The 26,266-nt window shown below is 30.8% G+C and overlaps 1 protein-coding gene across 3 annotated transcripts; it reads right to left on the bottom strand.

Annotated features, from left to right (window-relative positions):
* Positions 1-5,524: 5,524 nt before the first annotated feature.
* LOC141462323 (S1 RNA-binding domain-containing protein 1) lies at positions 5,525-23,320 on the bottom strand. 3 transcript variants are annotated; one of them, XM_074144081.1, is made up of 17 exons: positions 23,224-23,320; positions 21,362-21,485; positions 20,571-20,671; positions 19,585-19,769; positions 18,899-19,016; positions 18,219-18,454; positions 16,637-16,826; positions 15,844-15,982; positions 14,616-14,759; positions 14,343-14,466; positions 12,590-12,789; positions 11,652-11,841; positions 10,423-10,590; positions 9,625-9,690; positions 9,079-9,167; positions 7,177-7,347; positions 5,525-6,212 (listed from the first exon to the last, which is right to left on the bottom strand). In XM_074144081.1, exons 2-17 carry the CDS (start codon positions 21,453-21,455, stop codon positions 6,019-6,021), a joined length of 2,409 nt encoding a protein of 802 aa, XP_074000182.1. In that variant the 5' UTR covers positions 21,456-21,485; positions 23,224-23,320; the 3' UTR covers positions 5,525-6,018. The 3 variants fall into 3 exon arrangements, with proteins under 3 accessions (XP_074000182.1, XP_074000183.1, XP_074000181.1); XM_074144082.1 differs by having other exon boundaries at positions 23,219-23,242; XM_074144080.1 differs by lacking the exon at positions 23,224-23,320 and adding an exon at positions 21,564-21,599.
* Between the last annotated feature and the right edge of the window lie 2,946 nt (positions 23,321-26,266).

The following is a 26,266-nucleotide window of genomic DNA, read 5'->3' as shown; positions in this document are numbered from 1 at the left end:
TATGTCCTGCCCAATTCCACTTCAGTTTCTTGGCTGTAACTACCACATCTATGAGAGGAGTCTTTTTCCTAATTTCGGTAGCTCGAACTCTGTCTTTCCTTTTTATACCTAAAATACTCCTCTCCATAGCTGTTTGAGTGTTATACATTCGCCCACTATCTGTTTTTTTTTTTTTATCATAATCTTTAATGGGACTTTAAAGATATACTTTAGGGAAATAATTTTTTTTTTTGCAATTAACTCAAATTTCTTAATTTAATGTAAATAATTATGTCAATATCGCGTCAAATAATTTTAAATTTCAAATTTATTTTAAAATTCAAATAATAATTTTATTTATATTGTCTCACTAGTTTTTTTTCATTTTTTTTACGCATATGTAAACATATTTCCCAAACAGTTTACGAATCAAATTGTAATGTTCCCAACTTTTATCTATCAAATTATTAGTATTTTTGGCTTTCAGTTGTCTATAGATCATAATATACATTTGTTAATAACAGTTTAATATATAATATATATTATTTTCTCATACTGACTTTAATCCAATTCATATTGAAGCTTAAAATAAAAATTCATATTGAGTCTTCGAAGTGTGATGGATTTCTTTGGGGTGTCAAGAGGTTCCAGGTTTGTTCACACTTTTTTCTCCTTGCTCAGATTTTCTTTAATTAAAGGCCTGGCGGTTCATTTTTTTAAAAAATCTAGGGGGATTTAATTCTCTGCTTTTCTTCAAATGTGAAACACTGAAATTATTTTCTATATTATTAATTCTAAAATCCCCAGATTTTCAGAAAACATAAAAAAAAAACAGTAAATAATATTTTAAAAAGAGTTTTCTATGCATATAAAATGTATGTTTACTTTATTTAAAAATGATACTGTTAAACAAAAAATTCATATCCCCCTTTTTTTTTGACCCCTAAATAAAAAAATATATGTTAATTATTAACCACTTGAAAACAATTATGCTCAAACCAAAACCACTGTGATTTTTAATCAGACTGATACATTTTTATTTTTCTCATTTTTACTTTTTGCTCAACATTAAGCAGAATTTGACAACCCAACAATAATCTAAATCTTTTATATGAAGGAATATATTTTGAATAATTTTGCCTGTGAATAATATTTTCTTTTTTTGTTTTTGTTTTTAGTTCTTAATTTTTGTAAATTTTTAAAGAGGAATAAATATTGTAAGACTGATTCATTTAAAAACACTAAAAAATAAATAAAAAAATATTACTTAGGTTAATTGTAGGTAAACCATTTTATATATATATATATATATTTGTTTTTATTATTATTTTATATATAAAAAAAATAAGGGGTACGCATCATTTAAAAAAAAAGTGGGAATGTTATGATACCTCATTTAGGTGTCTTTTTATTTTAAATTATTCTTGCTTAAGGTTGACCGAAGTAGCTAATTGCTGCTAGACACAGAACTATATATAATATAATATTATGAATTATTTTATTGAACAAAAATTGATTTATGAAAATGTACTGATTCTAATTTTTTTTTTCTTTTGCTTTAGCACATTTTTATTTTTAATTTTTTAGGTCCTGAAAGGACGATAATTTTGTAGGCTGTATTTCTTTTTGAGAGAAAATAAAATAACATTGTCTAAAAATAATTGTTAAATAATTTTAACACAAATAAAATAAAATTAAAAGAAAGTTTATAAATGTAATTTGTTTATGTTATAATCAGATCCAGAATTAATTAAAGTAAAGGTTGATAGAATTAAAAAAATATATATATTTAATGTATTTCTTTACTTTATTAATATTTTTCTTATTTATTTATTTATTTAATGATTCAATTATAAAACAGATTCTAGTGTTGTGAAGCACTCAACAGATTTATTTTTATGCAATTTTTGAATTTTTAAAGAGAGAAGCGTGACTGCCAGTTTTCACTCCAAGCATGACATCCCAGGGCCCTACAACCCTCTTAAAGTTTTTGAAACTAAAACCTTATTTGAAAAATAAAATTAAAACTCTAGGAGGTTAGACCTCTGGTCAAGCGATTTTCTTCATACTCGGAATTTTAGCAAACATTTCATTCAAACTAAGACCTTAAAATTGTATAATACGCAGAAAAAAAACACATTAGGAAAAAAAGGTTATCCCCTCCACCATAAGCTTTCGCAAATGGGCTTTTGCGGTAAATAGTTGCAAACAAAACTGATAGTCCTTATAATACTTTTAGCCGTTGGCGTTTCAAGTTGCCAAAAATCCGGCTACTGAGGTTTTCGAGAAATTCGTGGGAAAAAATCTTCAGGAAAATAGTATTCCCTTTCAAGTCATTTCCTTCAAACTCGAAATGATTGCCAATTTTTTAACCCTGGATTAATATTATAGATTATGTTCACTAAAGAAAGCACTTTAGAAAGAAGCGTATTCCCATACCTCCCGAAGAAGTTCTCTTAAATTATACGAAGTTTATAGACAATTATTGAAATAATTTTCGAGGGAATAGCGAAAAACTAGAAAAACGACCTGCTAAAATAGGATTTCCGGTAGACAAACACACAGGTGACAAATTTCTATAAACCACTAGGTCGACAATAAGCTTTCAAAATATATAGTCTGGTTAAAAAATTAAATTATAAAACTAGCAACAATGCACCGAGGAATAAAAGAAAGTAAAAATCCATCCAAAAATAAATATTTACTATTATTTTACAACCATATTTTTTTATTATTTTCTTTTTTTTTTAGAAACTAAATGAAACATAGTTAACTAACTGATTAATTGAAAAAATGCTTTATAATAATTCTGGATTTGCCTAATCTGAAAATAAAGCTATACATTTATTTTCATATATTATATATGAATGTTGAAAAATTGCAACTTATAGTTTGGAAAAAACAAAATGCAATGCATGTTAATTTCATAGAAATAATAATAATAATGTAATGTGCCTTTAAATAAATAAAATATAAATAAATTGCTTAATAAATTTAAATAAAAAATGGCATAAACTACTTACAAAAATCCAAACACCATAAAAGCCTGATTTATTACGAGTTTGTACAAAATTATGCCTTACACTAAAGAAAATAAATGAATATTGTAGTTGTATTAAATTCAAAAAATATTTAAAAAAAAATAAAATTAATTAAAAAAAAAAAAATGAAATGAAAAATAAATGTATAATTTCTGTTTAAGTCAACAAGCGACAGTGCCTTTTCAGACATATTTTTTACAATTAGCTTTAATTGGTATATATATAAATATAAATTTTTATTTTTTATTTTTGAATTGTTAGTACTCCAAGGTACTTCTTTATTATTGTAGCTTCTTAAAATGCCATCAACTCTAAAGACTGATTTCTTTTTTAAATAATTATGTAATGATATATTATTATATATAGAAAAATTAAAATAATTTGTATATTGTGCGCGCAAAATTGAACATGCAAAGTGTGTATATATATATTTTTTGAAGAGCACAGCACCTATTTTCACCCTTGTATTATGTTATATTTCTGTTATGTAGTTTTTCCCCCTTCAATTTTATGCATTTTTATTGTACAATGTCTATTAATATTTTACTAATAAGCTTTAAATTGTTTGGTTGTTTTTATTTCTACTTTTTTTTTTTTTAAATTTTCATTTGTCCCTTATCCCTCAAAGAGCTGGATACCTGGATCAGCTCTAGTTTTCCCTTCGTTTATCCTCAGCTAACACCTTAAAGCATGCCTTATAAAACATTAAAAAAATTTAAACTACGGTGTAGTAAGGCATCAACTTGTCCACCCATTAATGTCCAATTATTTTAATGCTAGAATTAATTTACTATTTCAATCCGAACATATACTATTTCGTGTAAGAAAGATAATAAAAGAAAGAGGAAAAAATCTGATATGAACACTCGCACTAGACACATTTTTTTCTAACTACAATCCTTCATATTTTCTTCGAACTTCAAATTGTTAATAATTAATACTATCTCCTCGCTCACTTCTGCTGGACCTAGGATAAAGTGAACTCATCTGTAAGCTAATGACCGCTGTATCCTGTGGCCCTCTCTAGCGGCGGTCAAGTTGTTTGGTTCCGCAGTTTAATTCCAAAACTTTTCTGAATCGCCTGTGACGTGCTCAGTACAACAGAGGTCTTCTATTAATGGAAATACACATTGAAAGGTTTCCTGAGTGAAAAAAGAATAGTTTTTCTAGGCTTTTTGTGTGAATATGAATACTCCAGCTCAAAAACGAAAAATTGCAGGAAACTTAATATTATATTTTATTTGCATGCTTCCTTGGGACCTGAGACATTAAAGTCGTACAACTCATCCTTTAACTGGAGTTTCCACTTCACAGAATCAGTTTTACATGTCATTTTCTTGAAAATGACTCGCATCGATATTTCACTCTTAAAGGTCAACTTTTATTTGAATAATTTTTCTAGGAAAATTCTATTGAGAACACTTTTAGGGAAAAAAATGATCAAGATTACGTTTAAAATGTGTGGTATTGTCACTTGCGCATAACAAGGGTTAAATGAATTGCTTAAGTTATCAAATACTGACAAATGGAGTTACCAAAAGGTTCAGTTGGTTGATTTTTTAAAAATAATTTTCCAGCTGATTCTTAAAACTTTGTTTTTACTAAGTACTTATTTGATTTCATTGTAACTTATTTAAAAAGGGTTAACGTGGAGGTTGGAGGTTTTTAATTTTATTTTACTCTTACAAATTCTGTTTTAATGCATAAATTGCTAAAAGAAACCCTAACTGTTCGACCTATTTTTTTAATTTTTCTGTTAAATTCAAGAACAGACATTAACTATTTATTTTAACTTAAATAAATATTCTTATAAAAATAATTTGTTCCATGAGCTGATTTGGCCGGCACTTTCGCCCTCTCCATCGCACGTCTAAGCTGAATTAACTCAGCATGTGGCCACTTAGAACTGTTTCTGGTATGAACCACGAAACATTTTTATTGTAAGCAGAAGACAAAGATAATACTGCAATTTTCTAAAACATTTTAGGACTATAAAGAAGAATTGTTGAGATAGCTAAGTTCTGTTTACCACCTGTAATAGTTCGCAGAAAGGTTTTGAATTCAACATCACTTCCAGTGTTATCTGCTTCAGCCCCATCTTCAGTTATAAATTTTATAAAGTAAATAGTTGTTTTCTTTAAACTTAATATATGCTATGATCTGTAGATCTATTAACTTTACCTGCTTTGTCTACGACAAATAATTTTATGAGGTTCTGCTAGTGAAGGGTGATGTTAGACTTTTATAAAAATAAAGTAATACCTACAATCACACTTTTTCTTTCTGCTATCAAAAAATGAATAATTAAATAAAAAATAAAATAAAATGATCAGTGAAGAAAGATACAACGAATTTTTCTGCGTAAGTTAAAAAGCTGTAGCCCACAACATTAAGTAGACTAGAGCCTTCAAATTTCTTAACTTTTTTCGGACTCCAAGTCACTTTCGAGCCATGTTAACACTAAAACATACCGATATCAAGAAATTAAAAAAATAAATAAATAATAAAAACAAGAAAAAAGCACACAATTTATTTATAAAAAAGTAATTTTATACAAAAAAATTTAATGTGGAAGGTACAATTAACAGAAACAAAAGACAAAAATGACATTTTAGTTCAAACATTATTTCCAATAACTCACGATTTCCAAAGTTGTTATTTCAAGCAATTTTTGCCCATCTTTGGTCCCGACTAGATTTCTGGCTATTTACGAATTAAATAAAATTACAATATCACATGAGCAGCCCTTACTCTCTGTTACATGAGTTGAAAAGTATGTTACTTTCAGTCCCTACTTTTTATTTAAATTATCACAATATTTGATTTAAATTGTCATAATTCTACAAAAACAAAACATAAAAATATCTTCATTCTACTCGTCCAAGCAGGTCATAGAGTTGTATGCGAGCTTTTTGTTTTTAATTTAACATCCTACACTTATTTACATTAAAAAAAATAAAAGAACAATAAATCTTTTTCATAGTTAACAAACAAACCATTACTTTGATAATATTTTAACGAGTAACAACGACACTTTTTGAGAATCGTTATCAATGTCTCCAACTTTCACTAGCACTTTCTGTCCGTAGTGAAGTGAGTTTTCATTTGCGGTGTTACTGGTTGGAAGGAGCATTGTATTTTCTACGCCAATATCAATAAAACTACCGAAATGGGTAACGTTTTCTACTCTACCTGTAATTAAAATATTAATACAGTATCATCGCTATTAAAATACAACCAATAAAGAAAAATCTGGTGAGGAAACTCTCATAACTTTCTCTATCCGCAATTAATTAAAATCAATTTCAAAAAATTACACAAAATATCTAAATGAATAATTTATTAGAGAAAAGAGTTTTTATACAAAAATGATGTTATAATTATGCCAGATAAAAGCGGTGTAGACGATTTCTAGAAAATTCTCCCCCAAAAATTCAATAAGCTACTCGGTAAAAATCTATCAATGCACAAACTGTGGCAATGCAATGGTATGAAGATGATAAGACTGGACATGTTATTTTTTTTTTTTTGAGCAATGAACCAATGGGTTATTATGCCCTCGGCCATGTTATTTCATAGTCCTTTACAAAAGAGGTTTGCAACCTTCTAAACCCCACGCCAGTTATTCCACTAATAAAGAGTGTTATTCCACTCTCTTATATTGAATTAAAAGTATTTAAAACATAAATATTTTAAAGGTTTGGAGCAGCTTTGCCAAAAGAAAAATCAACATCCTGTCCATCCGTTATATGGAGTGACCTGAATATTCTGACTACCGTAATTAGGTTGTCACAAACGGAAGAAAAGAACGGATAGCTATTTCTGCCATTTTTGTAAATAAATGAAGCATAAAACACCAAAATTCTGAAACTGATTTTTCGTGGGAAATCATTCGCGCTGTTGAATTCTCTAGGATTGTATCTCAATAATCATCAGGCAATTTACTTTCTTCAATCGTTCGTTAATGAATATTCTGTTCACTCGCATAAGCATACATCAAGGATCGAAAACTGTAATAATTTTACCTATTTTGCGATTTGAGAAACGTCAGAACTGAACTTTTTCAGAAAACTCAATTTTGAATAAGTTCTCCTCCAACGAGCAGAGAAAATAAAATAGCATACTTGTCCCAGATTAATAACAATAATCGATTTACCAGTTATAATCTGCCCTTTTTCCAGTTGTTCAAAGCTTCTTACTTCTTTTCTAAATAACTGTTCTGCAAATTCCATCCGAATGTCGTAATGAAGAGTTTGGGTCAAACCTTCAAATATCACATCAAAACAGCATTCGCTTATATTGAGTTGTCTACAAATGTTCAGTTTGCCTACGAACAAAGAGCACTTATAAAATCCTTGCAAAAAAAAAAAAAAAATTATAATAATAATCAAAAAAATCCAGTATGAATTTATTTTTTAATTTTTTTGTGGCAACTACATCAGCTATAATCTGCATTCCAAATAGTATTTCTGTTATTATTAAAGGATAGTTTCATTTAAAAAAAAAAATCTGATCTGCACACTGACACTTCATTTTTTTTTTACAACCATTCATGATGTAAAAAAAGTAAAGTAATCGCCTATTTTTTCAGGCGGGGCTTAACGTCCAACTACCAATTAGGTGTCGTGGACGGAGGCGACTAGCAAACCTACTTTATTGTAAATTTCTTTTATTAACCATTAAATAAAATCCAAGGCCTAAGACCGGGAATCGAACCCAGTACCACAATACATATTAGCTTCGCAGGTCTCGCCTCTAACCGCTCGGCTACCATGGCGCCTTCATTCATGATGTTGACTTATAGAAACATTAACACACCTCAAAAAGCCCACGAATTATTTTATAAAAATTGTTCAAATACAAATTTTGGATATAAATAAGGAGTTTTGAGAAAATTTAGAAAACACTTTCGAAAAAAAATCTTATAAAAATAAAAATTTTAATAAGTATTATTATACTTGCCATAATTCTGGTTTTTCTTACGAATCGGAATTTAATAAAGACATTTAACCGACCTTTATGATATAAAACAAGCAGAGCCGTAAATTATACTTAAATGGTACTTTACGTACAAGCTTAGCCACCCCATCTTCCAAGAGTCCCTTCAATCGAACTGCTCTAGATAAATTTATCAAAAAAGTTGTTTCTAAAACACGAAGGGTGTGAACTTCAAGTGCCACACTTATTTTTGTGTGAGATATTACATGAGCTAGAGAAAAAGAAATTCTTGTTCTAATAATTACTGTACTAATACTGAAATAAGTCAACAAATCGAAAATTTATTTAAGTTTCTGGTGTTTTCTCACAATAGTGATAGAGAAATGAATTTAAATAAATACATTTTTAAACTACACCCAACCTTATTCGAATGTAGTAAATTTGAAGACAAAAATTACTGTATCTGCACTAGAGTTCGATTTTGCACGCGGACCATGTAATGCAAGGTTGTAAGTAAAACGCAGAGAAATGTTTGTTCACTAAGAACTCGCCCTGCAAATTAGTACATTGCACCAAATAACTCCTGGGTTTGTCGCAAAAATAGACAAACATTTCTGTATATGCGGCATAAGATGATGGATAAAATTGATCTCACAACGTTTTGCCCAAGTTGCGCCACTGTGTATTGGTAATTACTAGCTTTTGAACATAAAGGAATATTCTGATTAGGGTCAATTGACCAATGACCAAACTAAAATACTGGTTGCCAACTTTTGTATAAATTTTTTATTTGAAAATATTTGAATATGTGAATTTTAAATAGAACTAAATAGATACTCTATTGTTCGAAAAAAAAAATTAAAATTAAAATTTTGTTAAAGGAAATAAATTTAAAAAAAATTTGCCTTTTCGGCACCTCCTAAGAGCAAGCAATCTTCCCCTGTCCTCCTTGCACGTATCACTGCTTACAACTGAGGGATTTTGACACCTATGTTATTGTCGCATAGGTATAGATAGACCCATGGTATTTCCATAACAAAACTTTATTATAAAAATTTGAACGATCACAGTACTTCTCACGGGCAATAAAAATGTAATTTAATTTTTCAAAGACACGTACCACCCAGCTCTGTAGATCGCTTCACCCCTCGTATGAAATCTTCTCTTCCAATATCTTTCTTACTTAGTACACATATCTCTTCTATAAATCTGCAATATATATGTATCCATTAATAAGTCTAATTAATTTTTATGTTTATTCAGTAGTAATTTCGGAAATTTATGTTTATTGAAACCAATATCGGAAAGTAAATTGATCAAGAACACAGATCTTCACGTATAATTTCATATGGAACTGACACAGAATCAACAGTTATAAACTGACTTTTTTCAGGAAACGGTAAATAATGTATAATATATTATACACATTCACAGTTTTCTACAAAAGATCACACTTGAGTGGAGCAAACTATTTGAAGAAGGCAGACATAATATTTCTTTAATATATTATATATACATAATATATTCTGCAATTTTTTTTTACATTCTCTAATCATTTCATGCATTAAATGTTGAAATCTAAAATTTTAATGTAAAACTTTGCTTGTAAAACAGCAGATGCAAATGGATGGATTTTAAAATACAAAATTATTTTAGAGAATATTACCTTGAAGCTGTGGCATACTCTTCAGGATGTATAATAGTCTGATCTAATGGCTCTTCAATATCATCTCTTTATTTTAAAGTGTACATGAAACCAAACAAAAAATATACACTTGTGTATATAAGGACAAAGATTTCTAAACTGAGAAAAAAAAAATTAGAAAAAAATGAGTTTGATTCGCATTAATGCAGAAGACTCTACTCCCAAAAGTAAATTTTGTTTAGGTAAATTGAGAATTTTCGGTCGAGAATAGGCTTAATGAAATCTTGCAAGAACTAGAAGAAAAAAAAGAAAAATCAAAGAGCTCCTAGGCTGATGACTAAATAATGTACGATAGAGAAGCTCTTTACGGACACATGATCCGTTAATAATAAAGGCAATTACAAATGTCAGTATAATCAATGACAATATAAAACTGAGAGCTATCTCAACTGAGAAAAGTTTTAGGAAAAACTATTCAGATAGGATCATAAACAACACGATAAGAAGAGACCTAGGCGCAGCATCTGCAATAGTATCCATAATATCCAAATTCGCTGTGCAGGCATGGTTAGAAAGACAGTTCATTGAATAACAAAATTAGTATATGAGTAAAAGTAGTAGGTGAAAGAAAAAAGACGTAGGGGTTGCCCCAGAACTTAGTAGGAAGAAGTAAAAGATAGAATGCAGTAAAGAGGAATAGAAGAATAGAATGGAACTGAGCATGAATAGGGGACGAGTAGAAGGGAATCTAAAAGACTTTCAGAGTGCAGTCCCATATGCACGACAGTTTTCATGACAAAAATGGTTATTAAATATTACCCATCCGCTCCTTGTGGTAAAATTCTAACAAATCCGGCACATTGCTCAAATGATTTCTTTCCTACTCCTTTAACTTGAGTAATCTGACTTCTTCGTTTAAACGGTCCATTTGTTTCTCGGTAGTTTATTAAAGCTTGAGCTCTAGTTTTTGTGAGTCCTGCTACGTTCCTGAAATACACAATATCCAAATACATAATAGTGTTAATATTAGACACATCCTGTTTTATAGATTAAAACTTAATGATGCCTTAAATACTTTGTTTAAAAATAACAGATCAAAACTCACTATTTTAAAATGAAGATATAGCTGAAAGGTTTTATTTATGAAGTGGTTAATAGTTGTAACAACTAGTCCAAATAATTGATCTCATTTATTTATTATTATTATTATTCATTTATTTCATTGGCATCGGCATACGCCCACCAGGCGCTAAGGTTGGAGACTTAGCTACGTTAAGAACATCCCTCTTTTCAAGAACTATTAATTACCGGAGTAAGCTACTTTCCCCTCTAGAAGACAGGATACCAAAGCAATGCTTTTTACATGAAGTTCCTTAGATGACAGGGACGAGTTTAAAACGCAAAACTATTGAGTGATTATATGAAACATTAGATGATTCTCATTTATTCCAAAAAATAGACGTTAATTATATTGAGAGAAATAAAAGTAATATTTGACAAATTAAAAAAGCTTATTTAAAAGCGAAAATAATCAAGTAGTCAATTCACAATTTATTTCTATCCATACTTCAATAATAACTTCAGTTAATCAAGTTCAATAAAACACTGAGTTACATGGCGATCTGCAAAGTCCAGGAAGCAAAAAAAAAAAAAAAAAAAATTAAGTTAAATGTTCTATTAGTTTAATGAAGACCACTTTAAAAACCAATTGATAGTCCGTCGTCATTTCTTTTTAGCATGTTCGACTATTTCTATTTTGCGTTTGATATTTCTAGAAGTTATTGTACACATTGGAAAGGTCTTAATAAAGTCTAAGCCTTCCCAAATTTAAAAATAAAAATAATAATAAATATGTATTAAACAAAAATTAAGTTATTCTGTTAAAGAAGTAACTTTGACGCTTGATAATATCTCAACTCGTTCAAAAGTTAATGGAGGGGAAAGATAAATCAACCTGTCTGTTTACAACTATTTTAATCCTTAATCACGCTTTTAATCAGTATTTGAGGCAGCAAGAAGTTCGGAAATTTATAGTTAAATTCGCTTACATGAGTAGCCTTACCGGCGCCGTATTCAGATTTACTCCTACCATGCTAACTACTTCAGAGACTACTTCGTTCAGCATCTCCTCAAGTCTTTTTGGATTTAGGTCGTGTTGGTACATCCCGACGCCTAAATGCTTTGGACTTACTTTAATCATTTCTCCTAAAGGATCTATCACTCGCTTCGCAAGTGATACTGTAGAACAATTTAATAAATTATACAGATGATCATAAAAATGTAAAATAGTATTAAAATTTTAATAGATTATTAAATATTTGATAATGAGAGAAGATGATCTCTTAAAATAAAAGTACGAGATTTTTGTCTTAAACAGACAAAAAAACAGACTTATTATTGGGAGACTCAGAATGCAATCGAATTCACCTGAAGCTTAAGATTTGTACTCGCAGTTTATTGCAGAGATAATTATCATCTTTTTACTTTGAATTTACTAGGATAAATTTTTTGTATTAAAAATTAGCTAGTATAACGATAGATATAAAAAAAAACAGAATAAAATAAACCAACTATTAATAATAAATCAACTTCCATTATTTCTTTTACTTGAATTATTATAAACTGAAGGCCTTAAATACATTGTATTCACTACTGTTTTTGTGATTTTACCCTTCACAACGTGCTTGCTTTATTCTGTTTAGATGACTTAAGAACTGTAACTCATGAGATTGGGTCATAAGGTTTGTGCCAAGAATGAGACTGCAACTTACAAATTATATGTCTATTTGCATTAGATGTGTTTAATCTGGATATTACAATGAACGAACTAATTTGACTTTCTCTGGAAAGAGAATTCAAAAGTAACTGAAGTCACAGGATTTTTAATGAAAACTCAAAACAGAAAATCTACAATACTTCTAACCAAAAGTAGGTGAAAGTAATGATCCTATATGGAGATTTTAAGCAGTACAGTCTGATAACTTACCTGCCCCTATCATTTTTGGAGACAAGTCGGGATATTCTTTTACAGCTTCTTCCGAGCAACTGTAAATGGAAACACCTTGTTCGCTCACAATCGTATAAGGAACAATTACGCCTTGCTCCGTTAAATTTTTTAGTAAGAGTCCAACACGCTTTTCAGTCTCTCGGCAACCTTTACCGTTGCCTATCGCTACCAGTGAAACGCTTAAAACAAACAATTGGAGTGAAAAATCTTCGGCTGCAATTATTATTCTTATTTATTATTATTAAAATTGGCGTGGACCTGCCAATTTTTTCTTTTTAATAATCTTCATTAAAATCCAAACTAACTGCTTTAAAGACATTCTATATTACATATTACGAGGGTCGTTTGAAAAGTCCGTGCAAAAATAAAAACTACTTAATTTTTTGGGGTAAACCTTTTTTATTTTTCAACATAGTCTCCTTTTAGGCTTATACACTTCGTCCAACGCTGCTCTAGTTTGTTGATCCCTTCCGAATAATAGGATTTGTCCAAGTCTGAAAAATAGCCATTCGTTTCTGCAATCACCTCCTCGTTTGAATAAAATCTTTTTCCCGCCAGCCATTTCTTCATATTGGGGAACAAATAGTAGTCCGAGGGAGCCAAGTCTGGAGAATAGGGGGGATGTGAAACGAGTTGGAACCCTATTTCCATTAATTTTGCGACCACAACTGCTGAGGTGTGAGCTGGTGCGTTGTCGTGATGGAAAAGGACTTTTTTGTGGGCCAATCGTGGGCGTTTTTCTTGCAGCTCGGTTTTCAAACGGTCCAATAACGATGAATAATATGCACCTGTAATAGCTTTACCCTTTTCCAGATAGTCGATGAGGATTATTCCTTGCGAATCCCAAAAGAAAGTCGCCATAATCTTTCCGGCCGAAGGAACGGTCTTCGCCTTTTTTTTGGCGCAGATTCCCCCTTGGTAACCCATTGTTTAGATTGTTCTTTGGTCTCAGGAGTGTAGTGATGTATCCATGTTTCATCCACAGTGACGAAACGACGCTTAAAGTCCTGCGGATTCTTCTGGAACAGCTGCAAACCGTCCTTGCAACACTTCACACGATTTCGTTTTTGGTCAAGCGTGAGCAATCGCGGCACCCATCTTGCGGATAGCTTTGTCATGTCCAAATGTTGATGCAAAATATTATGTACCCGTTCATTCGAGATGCCCACAGCACTAGCAATCTCACGCACCTTCACTCTTCTGTCATCCATCACCATATCATGGATTTTATCAATGATTTCTGGAGTAGTAACCTCAACAGGGCGTCCAGAACGTTCAGCGTCACTTGTGCCCATATGGCCACTCCGAAAATTTTTAAACCACTTATAAACTGTTCTAATCGAAGGTGCAGAGTCAACATAATGTTTATCAAGCTTCTCTTTAGTCTCCTGAGGCGTTTTGCCTTTCATAAAGTAGTGTTTAATCAACACACGAAATTCTTTTTCGTCCATTTTTTGAAAATCACTCGACTTCCTCGATTCAAACGAATGCCAAACACAAAGAAATAGACCGATCTGGCTGAAACTTGGTGTGTGTTCTTCCAAGAGATGCTACTAACTAAACATAATCTCGATACGCGCCAGTAGTGCTATCTCTCTGACTTTGCACGGACTTTTCAAACGACCCTCGTACTTACTTGGGTTAAACCAGTTGTAAAAATTAAATAAATAAATATATTAAAACTGTCCGGTATAACAGTTGTATAAGGGTTGATAGTTAAAAAGTTACTTACTGATACTTCCTTATCAGAGCTGTCAGATGAGATGTAAAATAACTATTAGATAGGTAGCATAACGCGGTATCCAGCACTTTCTGTTCAGGGGACACAACAGCTATTTTACATCCTTCAACAAATCCTACAAAGCAAGAACAAATGAATTCTCTTGATGATCAGTTCATTCAAACATAAATACAGCGAAAAATATGCGGAATATCTTAACAACCTTCTTTTTCTGCAATTATCCTGTTCTAGTTTCTGTAACCAACTCATAAATTAAGTACAAACCTGGGTCGATGGCTAAAACAGTTTGGTTGGTGACCGGCTGCGTAAGCAATAACCATTTTAAATTTGACGAAAATACATTTAGACTAGCTTTTTCTGCTTTGCAAGTAAGTTCTGCTCGTATCCTTCTAATAATCTTCTTTTTTGCTGTAAAGAATTTAACAAAAGCTGAAAAGTCAGTAGCTGCAAACGTAGTAGCTTAAATTTTTTGCTGACTAAAAGTAATTGCTGTCTTCACTTTCCATTTCAAGAGATCAAACATATTATTTTAATTTCGTCGTTAGTTAGAACTGATATAGAAAAATTAATTAATAATTAACAGGAAAACCAATTAATTTCCCTAAAGCACTATCTGGTTTGTCAATTTCTAATAGATCTAGACGTACATATGGTACCCCAGCCTAAAAAAAACGAACAAACAAGCTTGGTAAAAGAGGAAACATAAGTATGACACATAAGTATAAGTTCTCTCACATGTCATTCAAAGTTTAAAGTTAATTAGTATATCTGATTTAATAAGTTATATTATTCCGATTGAAGATGAAGAAAGTACATTACTAAATTAAATAAGTACACATATTACTTGGGGGGGGGGGGGATAAATAAAGATCGCTTTCTCGTGGCGCCCACAAAATCACAACAACAAGGTCAACAAACTGTGTTGATGGCAGCGGATCACGTCGAAAGAGTGATGGCGAAAGAATGATCTTTTGAGTAAAAGGCGACATCAATTAGTCGAGTCAGATAGAAGAGACTCATTGTGAAGGCAACTCTTCTAGGAGTCAGCTCTTCGAAAGAAGATTGATAATAGCGACATGGAATGTACGTAGTCTATTTTAACTGGGGGCAAGTATACCGTCGAACAGGAACTGATTAGATTCGGGGCCATACATACATACTGGCCTTACAAGAAATTAGATGGATGAAGGGAGCCACTCTGCAGCATTAAACACTTTTTTAACAGCGGAAGCAGCACTAGTTCTCTAGGTACTGGTTTCATGGTCAAAAACAATTTGAAGAATGCTGTATAAACTATAACCTGTTAATGAAAGAATAAACGGGAACCGTATGTGGGGTAAATTTTTTAACATTCCTGATAAGCATTCATGCGTACATGAAGAACGTCTCTGAAGAAAAAGGGGAATAATAATAAAATAATAATGATAATAATACTATACATAAGTACATATATATATACTACTTATACATACATAAATACATGACTACTTACTTTTCACTATTACTATAGTCTGTATGGCATTATTCAAAATATCGAACAGAAAATTGTTTTTGTTTAGTTTGTTTACCCATTTATTCCACAAAAACGATTCCATCTGTTTATGCAATCTGGCAGGTAATTCCACGGATACCTGTAATTTACTAACTAAATAAATATTTCTTACAATATTTAAAATAATTATTCAAAATTTGAAAAAAAATGTTTTAAAGTACAGAACATGAAGGGCCAGTATCCCTATCGTTGAACTCTCCATGGATGTGGGCAGTCATGTTGTCTTTGAGTCTAAAAGTGCTGATTAAGATTAAGATGCTACTGGGTTTATATAAACACGTCTCAAATTCTTGATTGGGTCCCTAGAGTATCGTACTTAGAGCGGGCAACTCCATTAATTATTATTATTATTATATTAATAAATAAAAATTATAACAACGACAGGGATTAGATAAGGGACTGTGCGTTATTCTTTAAGTGTGAAGATCACCAATTCGAATCCGGCTGCCCTTATATTTAAATGTTTTAGAAGCCTCTTGCGGCTCACTGACAAGTGTTAGTCATGTCCATTTATGTCTTGTGGGGTAAAATGTTCATAATCGCTAAGTGAGAGCATTTTTGCTAATACTAATTATGCACAATATTGTCTGTAATGATAGATCACCGAGCGAAAGCCAGCAATGAACTGAAAAGGATTCTTATATGAAAAAAATAAATAAAAAAAAATAAAATAAAAATAAATAAATATATATACACATTAAATTAAACTAAAAAATAATGTAGATTTCATTACTTTTAGTTCGTGCTGTTCTTCCCCTCGATTGATTGCAAGTACTTGATGAGGTTTGATGGCTGTATAGCTCTTCTGAAAATTGTAATAATTTTTAAACTTATCACTGGCACTGTTGGTCCTCGGTGGTTTCTCTTTCCGAGTAGAAGTAGTGTGTTTTTTGGATTCAATATATACATCATGCATTAGTGACCTGCAATTCAGATCTTTAAATAAATGTTTCTGTCAGAAGGAGTAGAACAGTACGACTGCAAAATCCCATCTATGGAGCAGTAAGAGAAACTAAAAATACAGCCAGAACACTCATAAGACTGAACACTTACCGCAATCTAAATATAGTCAAATTGCCATTAAACATTGAAGTTTTACTAATTTTGTTAATTGCGCTTTGCATTCAATATTGCAAAGTTTCGCCATTTTAAAAACTATTTAAATTTTTATTATTAATACTTGCTTATTTTTATTTTTTTGCCCGATCGTGACATCTACTGCCCCAGATCGCTACGAATAAAATCATAGCTTTTTGAAAAATATAGGAGTTGTACAAATACTAAAACGAAGTTATTTCTTTTTAAGGATACTGACAACTACATTTTTCTGCCCTCTTCTTTATTGTATTGCCGCATTATTTTTATATATATTCGAATGCTTTTATTGTAAATTTTGATTTTAAAAGTTTCCATTTTTATTATCTTCAAGAATCATCATTTAATCGTTTTTTGTCAAATTTTGTAGTCATTATGTATTTAAAATTTTCGTCTTCTCAAAGATGGTTTGTTTTGACACTATTACTTGACTTGCTAATCTACTTTCTTTATTTTCTGGTTATTTTGTAAAATTTTTAATCAGTATGTTTTTGTTGTTAAATGGTTCTAGTGTGAAATAAAAAGATATTAGAAGTTTGTAATATTTTTTTTTACGAATCGTCGATTACTTACTTTCTCGTAGTTAGTACTCTTTACTGTAAATTAAAGTCTTTAAGAAGATTATTTTTTTTTTTTTTTTTTTTTTTTTTAGCGGTACTGACCCAAGATCCTAATCGTTATTTAGTGAACGATGTGAGTATGCATGGTAAGTTCTTGTTTCGTCACCTGTGACGAATTACTAATTTCCGCAACTAATTTGCTTTTAAATATTATAAAATGCTGCAACCATAAAATAACCGAAATGACACTCTATTGGGATATTAAGCGACCTCTCCGCGTAAGTTTCGTAAAATGAATTTCTCCAGAAAAAAGAATGCAATGAAAAGAATTTGTGATGTTGCTAATAAAAGTGGTAGAACTAACTGTAAACAAATATTATTAAATAGTATGCATTTCTGTAACTTTTTCTAGAAAATAGCAAACAATGAAAAATTGATTTAATAAAGATGTACTTTTGATTAGCAGATTTTGAAATAAGCTTATTTGTAAGTCCCCTTGTGAAATCTAAACGTAATATCAAATTCAAACTATCTGCCATTTTCTATTTTCGGGTTGTTGCCTATGAAAACTCAAAATATAAATTAAGTACAAATACAACACTTCATCTCACAAGCGGCAAGAGAAAATCAAAAGAAACAATTAAATAATAAAAACCTTACATGACTGTTACTTTAGAGATGAACTCCACATCCTTAAGCATTATATCGGCCGATACAATTGATAACAATTGTTTCACCGTTTTTGAATCCTTCGTTATTTCGTGTACCGGATTAACGATATCGTCAAGCTTAATTAACGTTGAGCGCCTTTCTAATACATTTTTCACAACTTGTACGATACCTAACTCTTCAGCTTGCTGAATCTTTGACTTCTTAGTGCTTTTGAATGGTTCATACTGAAACAAATTCCAATGTGTACAAACATAATTTTGTGTATTTTATAATTTAAAACTTTCTATGAGACCCTGTGACAATCACAGCACTCAGTTTTTTTTTTGTATTCTGAGTTCTAATTACAAGTTTTCTTTTGTTTTTTTTTGTTTTAATCTAAAAGCATGAGCCAAAGTCACTTTGTGTAGCATAATCTATCTCACTTAACTGACGAATAATAACAATAAACGCGGAAATTCCTTCGGCAGGTCTAGACCTCAATATTTATATAACCATAATACGAAGTTACACATTGAGGAAGAGCTTGACGCAGACGACAGCCCAGTCTCAATATACTGAAATAGTTTATTGTTTTATTTCAAACGGTTCAGTTTTATTCTTATGATAGCACTAGGTGTGTAGGTAATAAAATAATATAGTCTATTATATATATATATACATATATTTACCAGTTCCTCTAATTCTGCCAAACTCTGGGCGTTGTCTATATGGAAGACTAAATCTTCACTCAAAACATTTTTGGATGCTAATGTTTTCTTAATAAAGGAAGCTCTTGAATGAACTTGCCTGAAATAAAGATAAAGTACCTGTGTCAGTCAAATAATAACAATAAATCTGAATTGCCTTATGTACAATTGCAGGGTTTTTGAGAATTCTTAAAAAGAAAAAACTAATGTTACAATTTCATAACCTTCCCACCAAAAATTATAAAAATTGAAATTAACAAATTTTCAAACTCCTAATATTGAATTTTAAAATTCGAAACTTTTTATTCAGTTATTTTACAAGTTAATAAACGAATCATCAGTAGACATAAACCTACTGTGAGATAGTCTTAGAATCGTAAGTAAATTAAGAAATCGACCTCAAGATGACGTTATAAACTTCATGATGGGGTTGTTAGAAAGAGACGCTTTCCTCTACTTAATTTTTTTTCATAAAGAGTTTATGTGATATTTGGCACAAAAGTGGGCAATAAAAATAAAAGTGAAGATTAAGTTTAAAAGTTAAGTCGCAGTGCGGTAGGCTTTTCAACCACCGTTTAACACAATACAACCAACAATATATCTCAGTCAGCAGTAATTCATATAAGCACTTGTACGAAGACAGAATTTACCAAAGATAAATTACTTACTTCATGGTTTTATAGACATCTTTTATAATTCTTAATTCATCGGCTGATTTTCCCTGAATTTTGTTGCTCCGGTATCTTACTAGGAAAGGAATCGTATGCTCATCTTCGAATAAATTTATTATTGTAGAGCACAATTCTACGGATATACCGGCTTGTTTTGCTACCTGAGCCATCCATGGGGGATACTGTTAACAAAAAATAAATAAATAAGACATTAGTGAGAATAATTAAACATATTACTGAAGTCAAGTCACTCACGCTTACATGTAAACATATGAACGAGGTATGCAAAACATCTCTAAATGAGCAAATAAATCTTATCTATAATCTATAATCTTATCTAGTCTCAAGTCTTGCGTTGGTCACCTCAATAATAATAAAGGGAAAGGGTTTAGTTGGCGGCTCTTAAAGTTTTTTTTTCTACTACTAGAGAGAAGTACAGAGCTACAGCGATAGAAAATGTCTGTAACGAAAGAAAACTGTCCGGAAGCCGCAGTGCACAAATTAAATAGCCACAAATTAAAATAATAATAAAATGAAGTGAAGTTTTATTTAGAGCCTACTTTATCAAGTTTAAAGTTACTTAACGTCAAACTATCGACATAAAAATAACACCGTTAGGCTGGAAAAACATCGCCACTAATGGTGGTGATGTAATCGTTTCTAGGACGAACATGATCAAATACGAACTGAACATATCCTTACGTGGAAAAAAACTGTTGAAATGATTTAGAGATCGGAGGCAGTGATCAAGACATTATTAAACTTAAGGAATTCAGTAAAGGCAATCAACACTATGAGACGTGGTTTACAGTGAACACATATTCCAGAGGAGTATTGTTATGGTCATTCTTTCCAAAACTAGAAAGAAGGAACATTAGAACGAAGGACTGAATTACCCTACGAAGGAGTGAAAAACGCGCATAATAACTCATGTTCTGCTGGTATCGTTTGTACAACTTTTTTAAAGTTTTCAAACTAACTACCTTAACGAAGTGAGAACTGCTAGATTCAGTAATAATAACTTGTGAGTTCAGTTTAGAACTATGCGCTGCTTTTGCTTTTTCCACATTTTTCTTAACCGTTCCTGTAACATAGAATTATTGATTAAAAAAAAAATACACTGATATGCACACTAACACAACTTTCTCTTCTGCAATTATCACGATAATAAGAAAGCAAATCTTTTCTGACTGAAGTTTTTATTGCATTTATTGTTCTTAAAATTATAAGGTCAGGGATCTTTATTAAAACAAAATAGCAACTTACGACAGTTTGACGAACTACAACATTCACAACTTCTTAAAATAAATTTGTATGAAAAAAAGCTAACTAAAGCGATAGCTTTCTTTTACATTTCATAATTTGCATTTTATGAGTGGAAGCGTACAAATACAAAAAGTATGATGTAGAACACTCCCACGACTTTCTCTTACTATAACTATTGCAATTATAAATGATTCAGTCGAACAGGTCTTTTTTTGAATTACATCCTTCCTGTTCTCTAAGATGATGCTTTTCCCTGATAAAATGTACATGTGAATTAGCTAAGCACAATGTAAAGCATTAGTCTACCTTTGCAGGTCCAGAGTATTTTATGAGATTTGAAAATTTCGAAAAGTAGTAAATATAATAATAGTAATTAATTTTTAATCAATATAGTAACAAATATTTTGGATGTATGACAACACTTATTTACACCTTCGAATGCTGGTTAAAGAGAGAAATTATAAATTAAACTGGGTTGTTTCGTAAAGTTCTAGCTATTAAATGATACCTTTAGATTGTCCCTTGTCCGTAGAAAACTTCGCACTTTTCAGACATTTTTCTTCTTTGCCTTCAAAAGGGCGTTTAACTGACTTTATCTCCATTTTGCACGAAAAATGTTCTCTCCAAGAATACTGTAACATAATACATTTCATAATAACAGATGAATAGTTGATTTAAAGTTAAACAATTCGTTAAAAAAACAAATGTACTATTAAAGAATGGGACGACATAAATGGTGATTTTTCGTATATAAGTGGTCATGGTAATTCTGTAGTATATATTTTGCTTGTGATAATTTAGAATAACTATTCTTTGTGTCCAACTTTAAGATGGATATATAACTATTCCGATTACATGCCAATTATTGCGTCATTTGAGTATTTGGATGAATCACCTGATCAATTAGTTCTTCCCCTTCTCACAAAAATGAATTATATTAAACAAAATGCTACTATTTATAAGCAGAAATTAGAGAAATTTGTGACTTGTATTAATTACCTTTCTGATAACGAGGAGAGTTGTATAAACTTTATAAAAGAGGCTATAAATGAGTGCAGATAATTATAATAACAATCCCTAAATTACTTATTAGAGCAGAAAGCCTAGGTTTGACTAACAATGTAATGAGGCAAAGCGAACATTTTTTAATCAGTTACAAGTTAGAAAATAAGTTCCTTAACGTATCAGAAAACAATAATTATAGAAATATTTGTAAAAATAAAAAGAGACATAATTATTTAAGGTGAACTGAAAGTATACATAATTCGAGAAAGAGCAAGGAATTCTGGGTGATAGATAGTACGAACGTTTAAAAAATTTAATAATTTTGAGGTAGGAAATATATCAATGGGAAAATGAATTGAATATTTCAAAAGATTAGACAATCCCCCTAGTATCGCCGGTAAAATAGTTTACGCAGACCCTTGTATAAAAAAGAAAATTCAGGCGAGCCATAAATGATGGATCAACTACAAAGAGTACTGGTTAAACTTGAAAATAATAAAGCTTCAGGTAAAGATTGAATACCATTTAAATTCTTTAAAAATGCAGCTGGTAATTTTCTAAATTCTCTAGAAATATATGTGCTTAATCTGAATTATTAACATTTTAAATATGTATGATATTACCTCTGATATGTGTAGGGACATGGAAATTGAAAATTTATTTCACTTTTTAGTAGTTTGCCCGGAACTACGTGAGATGAGAAAAAAGTTTTTTTAATAATAAATACCTAACGAGAGACATTAGTTTGGCATATATAAATGGAAAAATTAGGCCTTTATATCAAATTACTGCAGATCAAGTTACACTATCCCATCAAAGTTAATTGGAACTGTTATTAGCATTTACTACATTCTATATTCGTTGTCAACCAATATAGTTTTTTTTATTTAAACGGTTATTTAGCTTTTTCAATACTGGAAACTTAATTGCTTGTAGTTATAAACAAGACTGTCCTCTGACGGTCTATGATCAAGATGATTGTCTTAAGCACCTGTTTATATTTATTTTATAACGTTTTGCTGTCGAGTATTTAATGAAAATTATTTTGTTTTTCTTTAGAAAAAGAATTTATAAAATACTTTTATTATTCTTCTGATTAATTAAAATACAAATGTGTCTAAAACAAGAATCAAAATAACTTCTTGGTATAAATGTACACGGACATATCAAAATTCTTCCACACTCACTATTCGGATTAAATTATTGATAAAAAAATAAATTTATTGGATCAGTTTAAAGAACTGTTAAATTGAAACTTCATCTTAGGTTGAAGAACATAAAAAGTTTTCTCTCTATGTTTAAGTTTATATTTACATGCACAATAATAATAATGATGATAAAATTATAAATGTTTGAATACTTTACGTTAAATAAAATGCAATCACAGCGTACGTAACGTTTCACTCATCTAGATACTGACTATTATAAAGGACTAGTGATGGGCTATTAGAGCGGACTCGTTCCACGTGGAACGAGTCCGATGGTGGAACGAGTTGATTCAAATCCCTATTTTAAAAAAAAGTGATTCCGCCCCGCCCCAAAAAATTGAGGCAAATTAAAATGAAAATAATTAATACTGTAGTCGTTTACACTAAAATAAAACTGACTTAAGGCTACTATGTAGAAGTTCACTGACACATTCCAACTTGTAAGAGGAATCCACACCAAAATACAAAACCTGGCGAGCTTAAATACTGATGCTTGAAGAATAAAATAAGTTCGAAGGTTTTTTTAGAATATCAATTCTAAAATAATATTCATTTTATTATTTTGTTAATTTCTAAACAAAAGTAGGGGTCGATCTAAGACAGGGAGTCGAAGGAAAAATAATTTCGTACCCAATATAGCGAACCTTGCAAAGAAACACCAGGCACACCCATCTCATTAATTAAAAAGCAATGCTGTAGTTACTTTACTTATTATTTAATATTTTATTTTACATATAGAAAATACTGTATGCCAAATCTTTAACTTAGCGGCTGGACGCTCTTTCTCTTATCTTCATTGGCGAAAGTTAAATCGTGTACATGTCATGACGACGATCAAAGTAATACTGAGCTAAAAAATAGTATTACCTAACTGGATTACTTACTGCTGTATGCCTCCCACTCTATCACCTACTTCACAAACATTCGTCGATTGGAAATGGGTTGTAGTTTAATATTCGTTTCATTTGAAAACAAAAAATATTATAACGCTTTCTCAAGATGTTTTTAATTTTTAAAAATTTGTTTTTGTCCATTACTCTTATAATATACGAAGAATTTCGAATAAAATATAATATACAAACACAGAATGATCTAGAGTGCAGGTGGAGTCAGTCGTCGTTGTCATGGTGATGGAACCGTTTAACGACTCCGGCCCAATACCAGCAATTTCATTGGTTAAATCCACTGGAATTGGTGGAGTCAAATCCGGAGTTATTTAAATCCTTTTGAAACCGGACTCGTTCCATTTTTTCGTTCACTGAATCTAGCCAATAGAAAATGCTGGAGCTGGAACCGGAGTCGTTAAACGGTTCCATCACCATGACAACGACGACTGACTCCACCTGCATTCTAGATCATTTGTGTTTGTACATTATATTTTATTTGAAATTCTTCGTATTTTACAAGAGTAATGGACAAAAACAAATTTTTAAAACTTAAAAACATCTTGAGAAAGCGTTATAATGTTTTTTGTTTTCAAATGAAACAAATATTTAACTAAAACCTACTTCCAATCGACGAATGTTTGTGAAATAGGTGATAGAGTGGGAGGGATACAGCAGTAAGTAAACCAGTTAGGTAATACTATTTTTTAGCTCAGTATTACTTTGATCGTCGTCACGACATGTACACGATTTAACTTTCGCCAATGAAGATAAGAGAAAGAGCGTCCAGCCGCTAAGTTAAAGATTTGGCACACAGCTTTTTCTTTTTGTAAAATAATAAGCTATTTTAAAAGCTTGATATTAATTCATAGTAAATAAATATTTCTTTCTTTATGAGTAATTATCATTTTGTTTGAAGGGTTATAATTTTTTTTTTGGGAATAATTTCCTACCCATTTGCGTTTTTCTTCTTGAATCAAGTTAACTCCGGTGGTCAAGCTAGATAACGACAAAACTGCAGTTGCTTTAATTTTTATATTTGACTAGCCTATTTTTGTTAATATTTGGTTACGTTGTTAATTTTATATTTATCAGATCAATTGGAAATTAGGGAACTACTTAATGTGTGTTAAAGAAATATAGTTTTGTTATTTACTGGAAAAGCTAACTTTTAATGATTTATTTAATTACAATGCGTGACATTTGTACTAATGCATAGGGTAAGTACAGACTGGAATCAGTGAACGAGTTGTTGGAATCGATTCCAACCCTGGAACCGATTCAAATCCAACGACTCCAAACGCGGACTCGTTCTGCCCATCACTATAAAGGACACATGTAATGTAAATTCAAATTTACAGTAGTGCCAACATAAAACTATTAATATCTCTTATAAAGAGTATTTGATAATTATGCATAAATTTTGTTGTAAAAATTCAACTATTTTGAAAATGATAATGTTTTTACTATTCTAATTCGCTAATAAAAGAATTTTCCGTACAGACCAGTGACTAAAAATATAGGAGGATCCTCACAGACAATTTTGAGACGAGTTTTTACTTCTTTTATTTAATTAACTGCTTCTTAGCAATTAGACATCTTACTGTCAGACATTGGTTTCGTAACCAATCACCTCAGTGCATGTAATATTGAAGCTACTCATAGAAATAAAGTTAATAGTCAAAAACGAAAAGATTAAATATAAAATTAAGGGTAAAAATGTAATTATACTTTTTTCTTATTGTTCATTCGTAGACAAAACTCCTCTTTTGTTTTCGTCCATTCTTTATTGGATGTTTTGGCCTAACAAGGTCCCATATACAATATCTTCCATTCAGTTCTAAACACAATTTCAAAGTCGATAACCAGGTAGGCTCTCTAGAGTCTACATTGCTACAGGGAGCATGTAGATTGGAATAATACTGCTGTCAGACATTCTTCCTACAATGGAATAAATTCCTCTTCATGATCCACAGTTCCTGCATTTTCTAAAGATCTATAAACCTTCACCCAGATATTATGAATTAACGGAGACCAAGTAACATTCAAAATGAAAATTAAGAGTAATAAACCAACCTTAATGAAATCTTCTGAAAAAACTGAAGATCTGTTCGTTTTATTGAAATAGCCAGAAAAAGAAGAAGGGATAAGAACTTATTAGATTTACTAATTAAGCTTCAACAGCTTAAGTTGAATCCTAAATTAAAATCTTTTAAAATCCTAAACAGTGTGACCCTAAATACAAATATTGGAAAATAATCGATATCGAAATTACCCAGCTTTTTTTTTTAAGATAACGTTATTTGGTAATTGTTT

The sequence above is a fragment of the Rhodnius prolixus genome, unplaced genomic scaffold (genome assembly GCF_049639745.1).
Source record: "Rhodnius prolixus isolate KJV_2025 unplaced genomic scaffold, Rpr scaffold_30, whole genome shotgun sequence".
Taxonomy (NCBI): Eukaryota; Metazoa; Arthropoda; class Insecta; order Hemiptera; family Reduviidae; genus Rhodnius; species Rhodnius prolixus.
The sequence above is the reverse complement of the archived record's forward strand: the minus strand, read 5'-3'. Positions and strand labels throughout refer to the sequence as shown.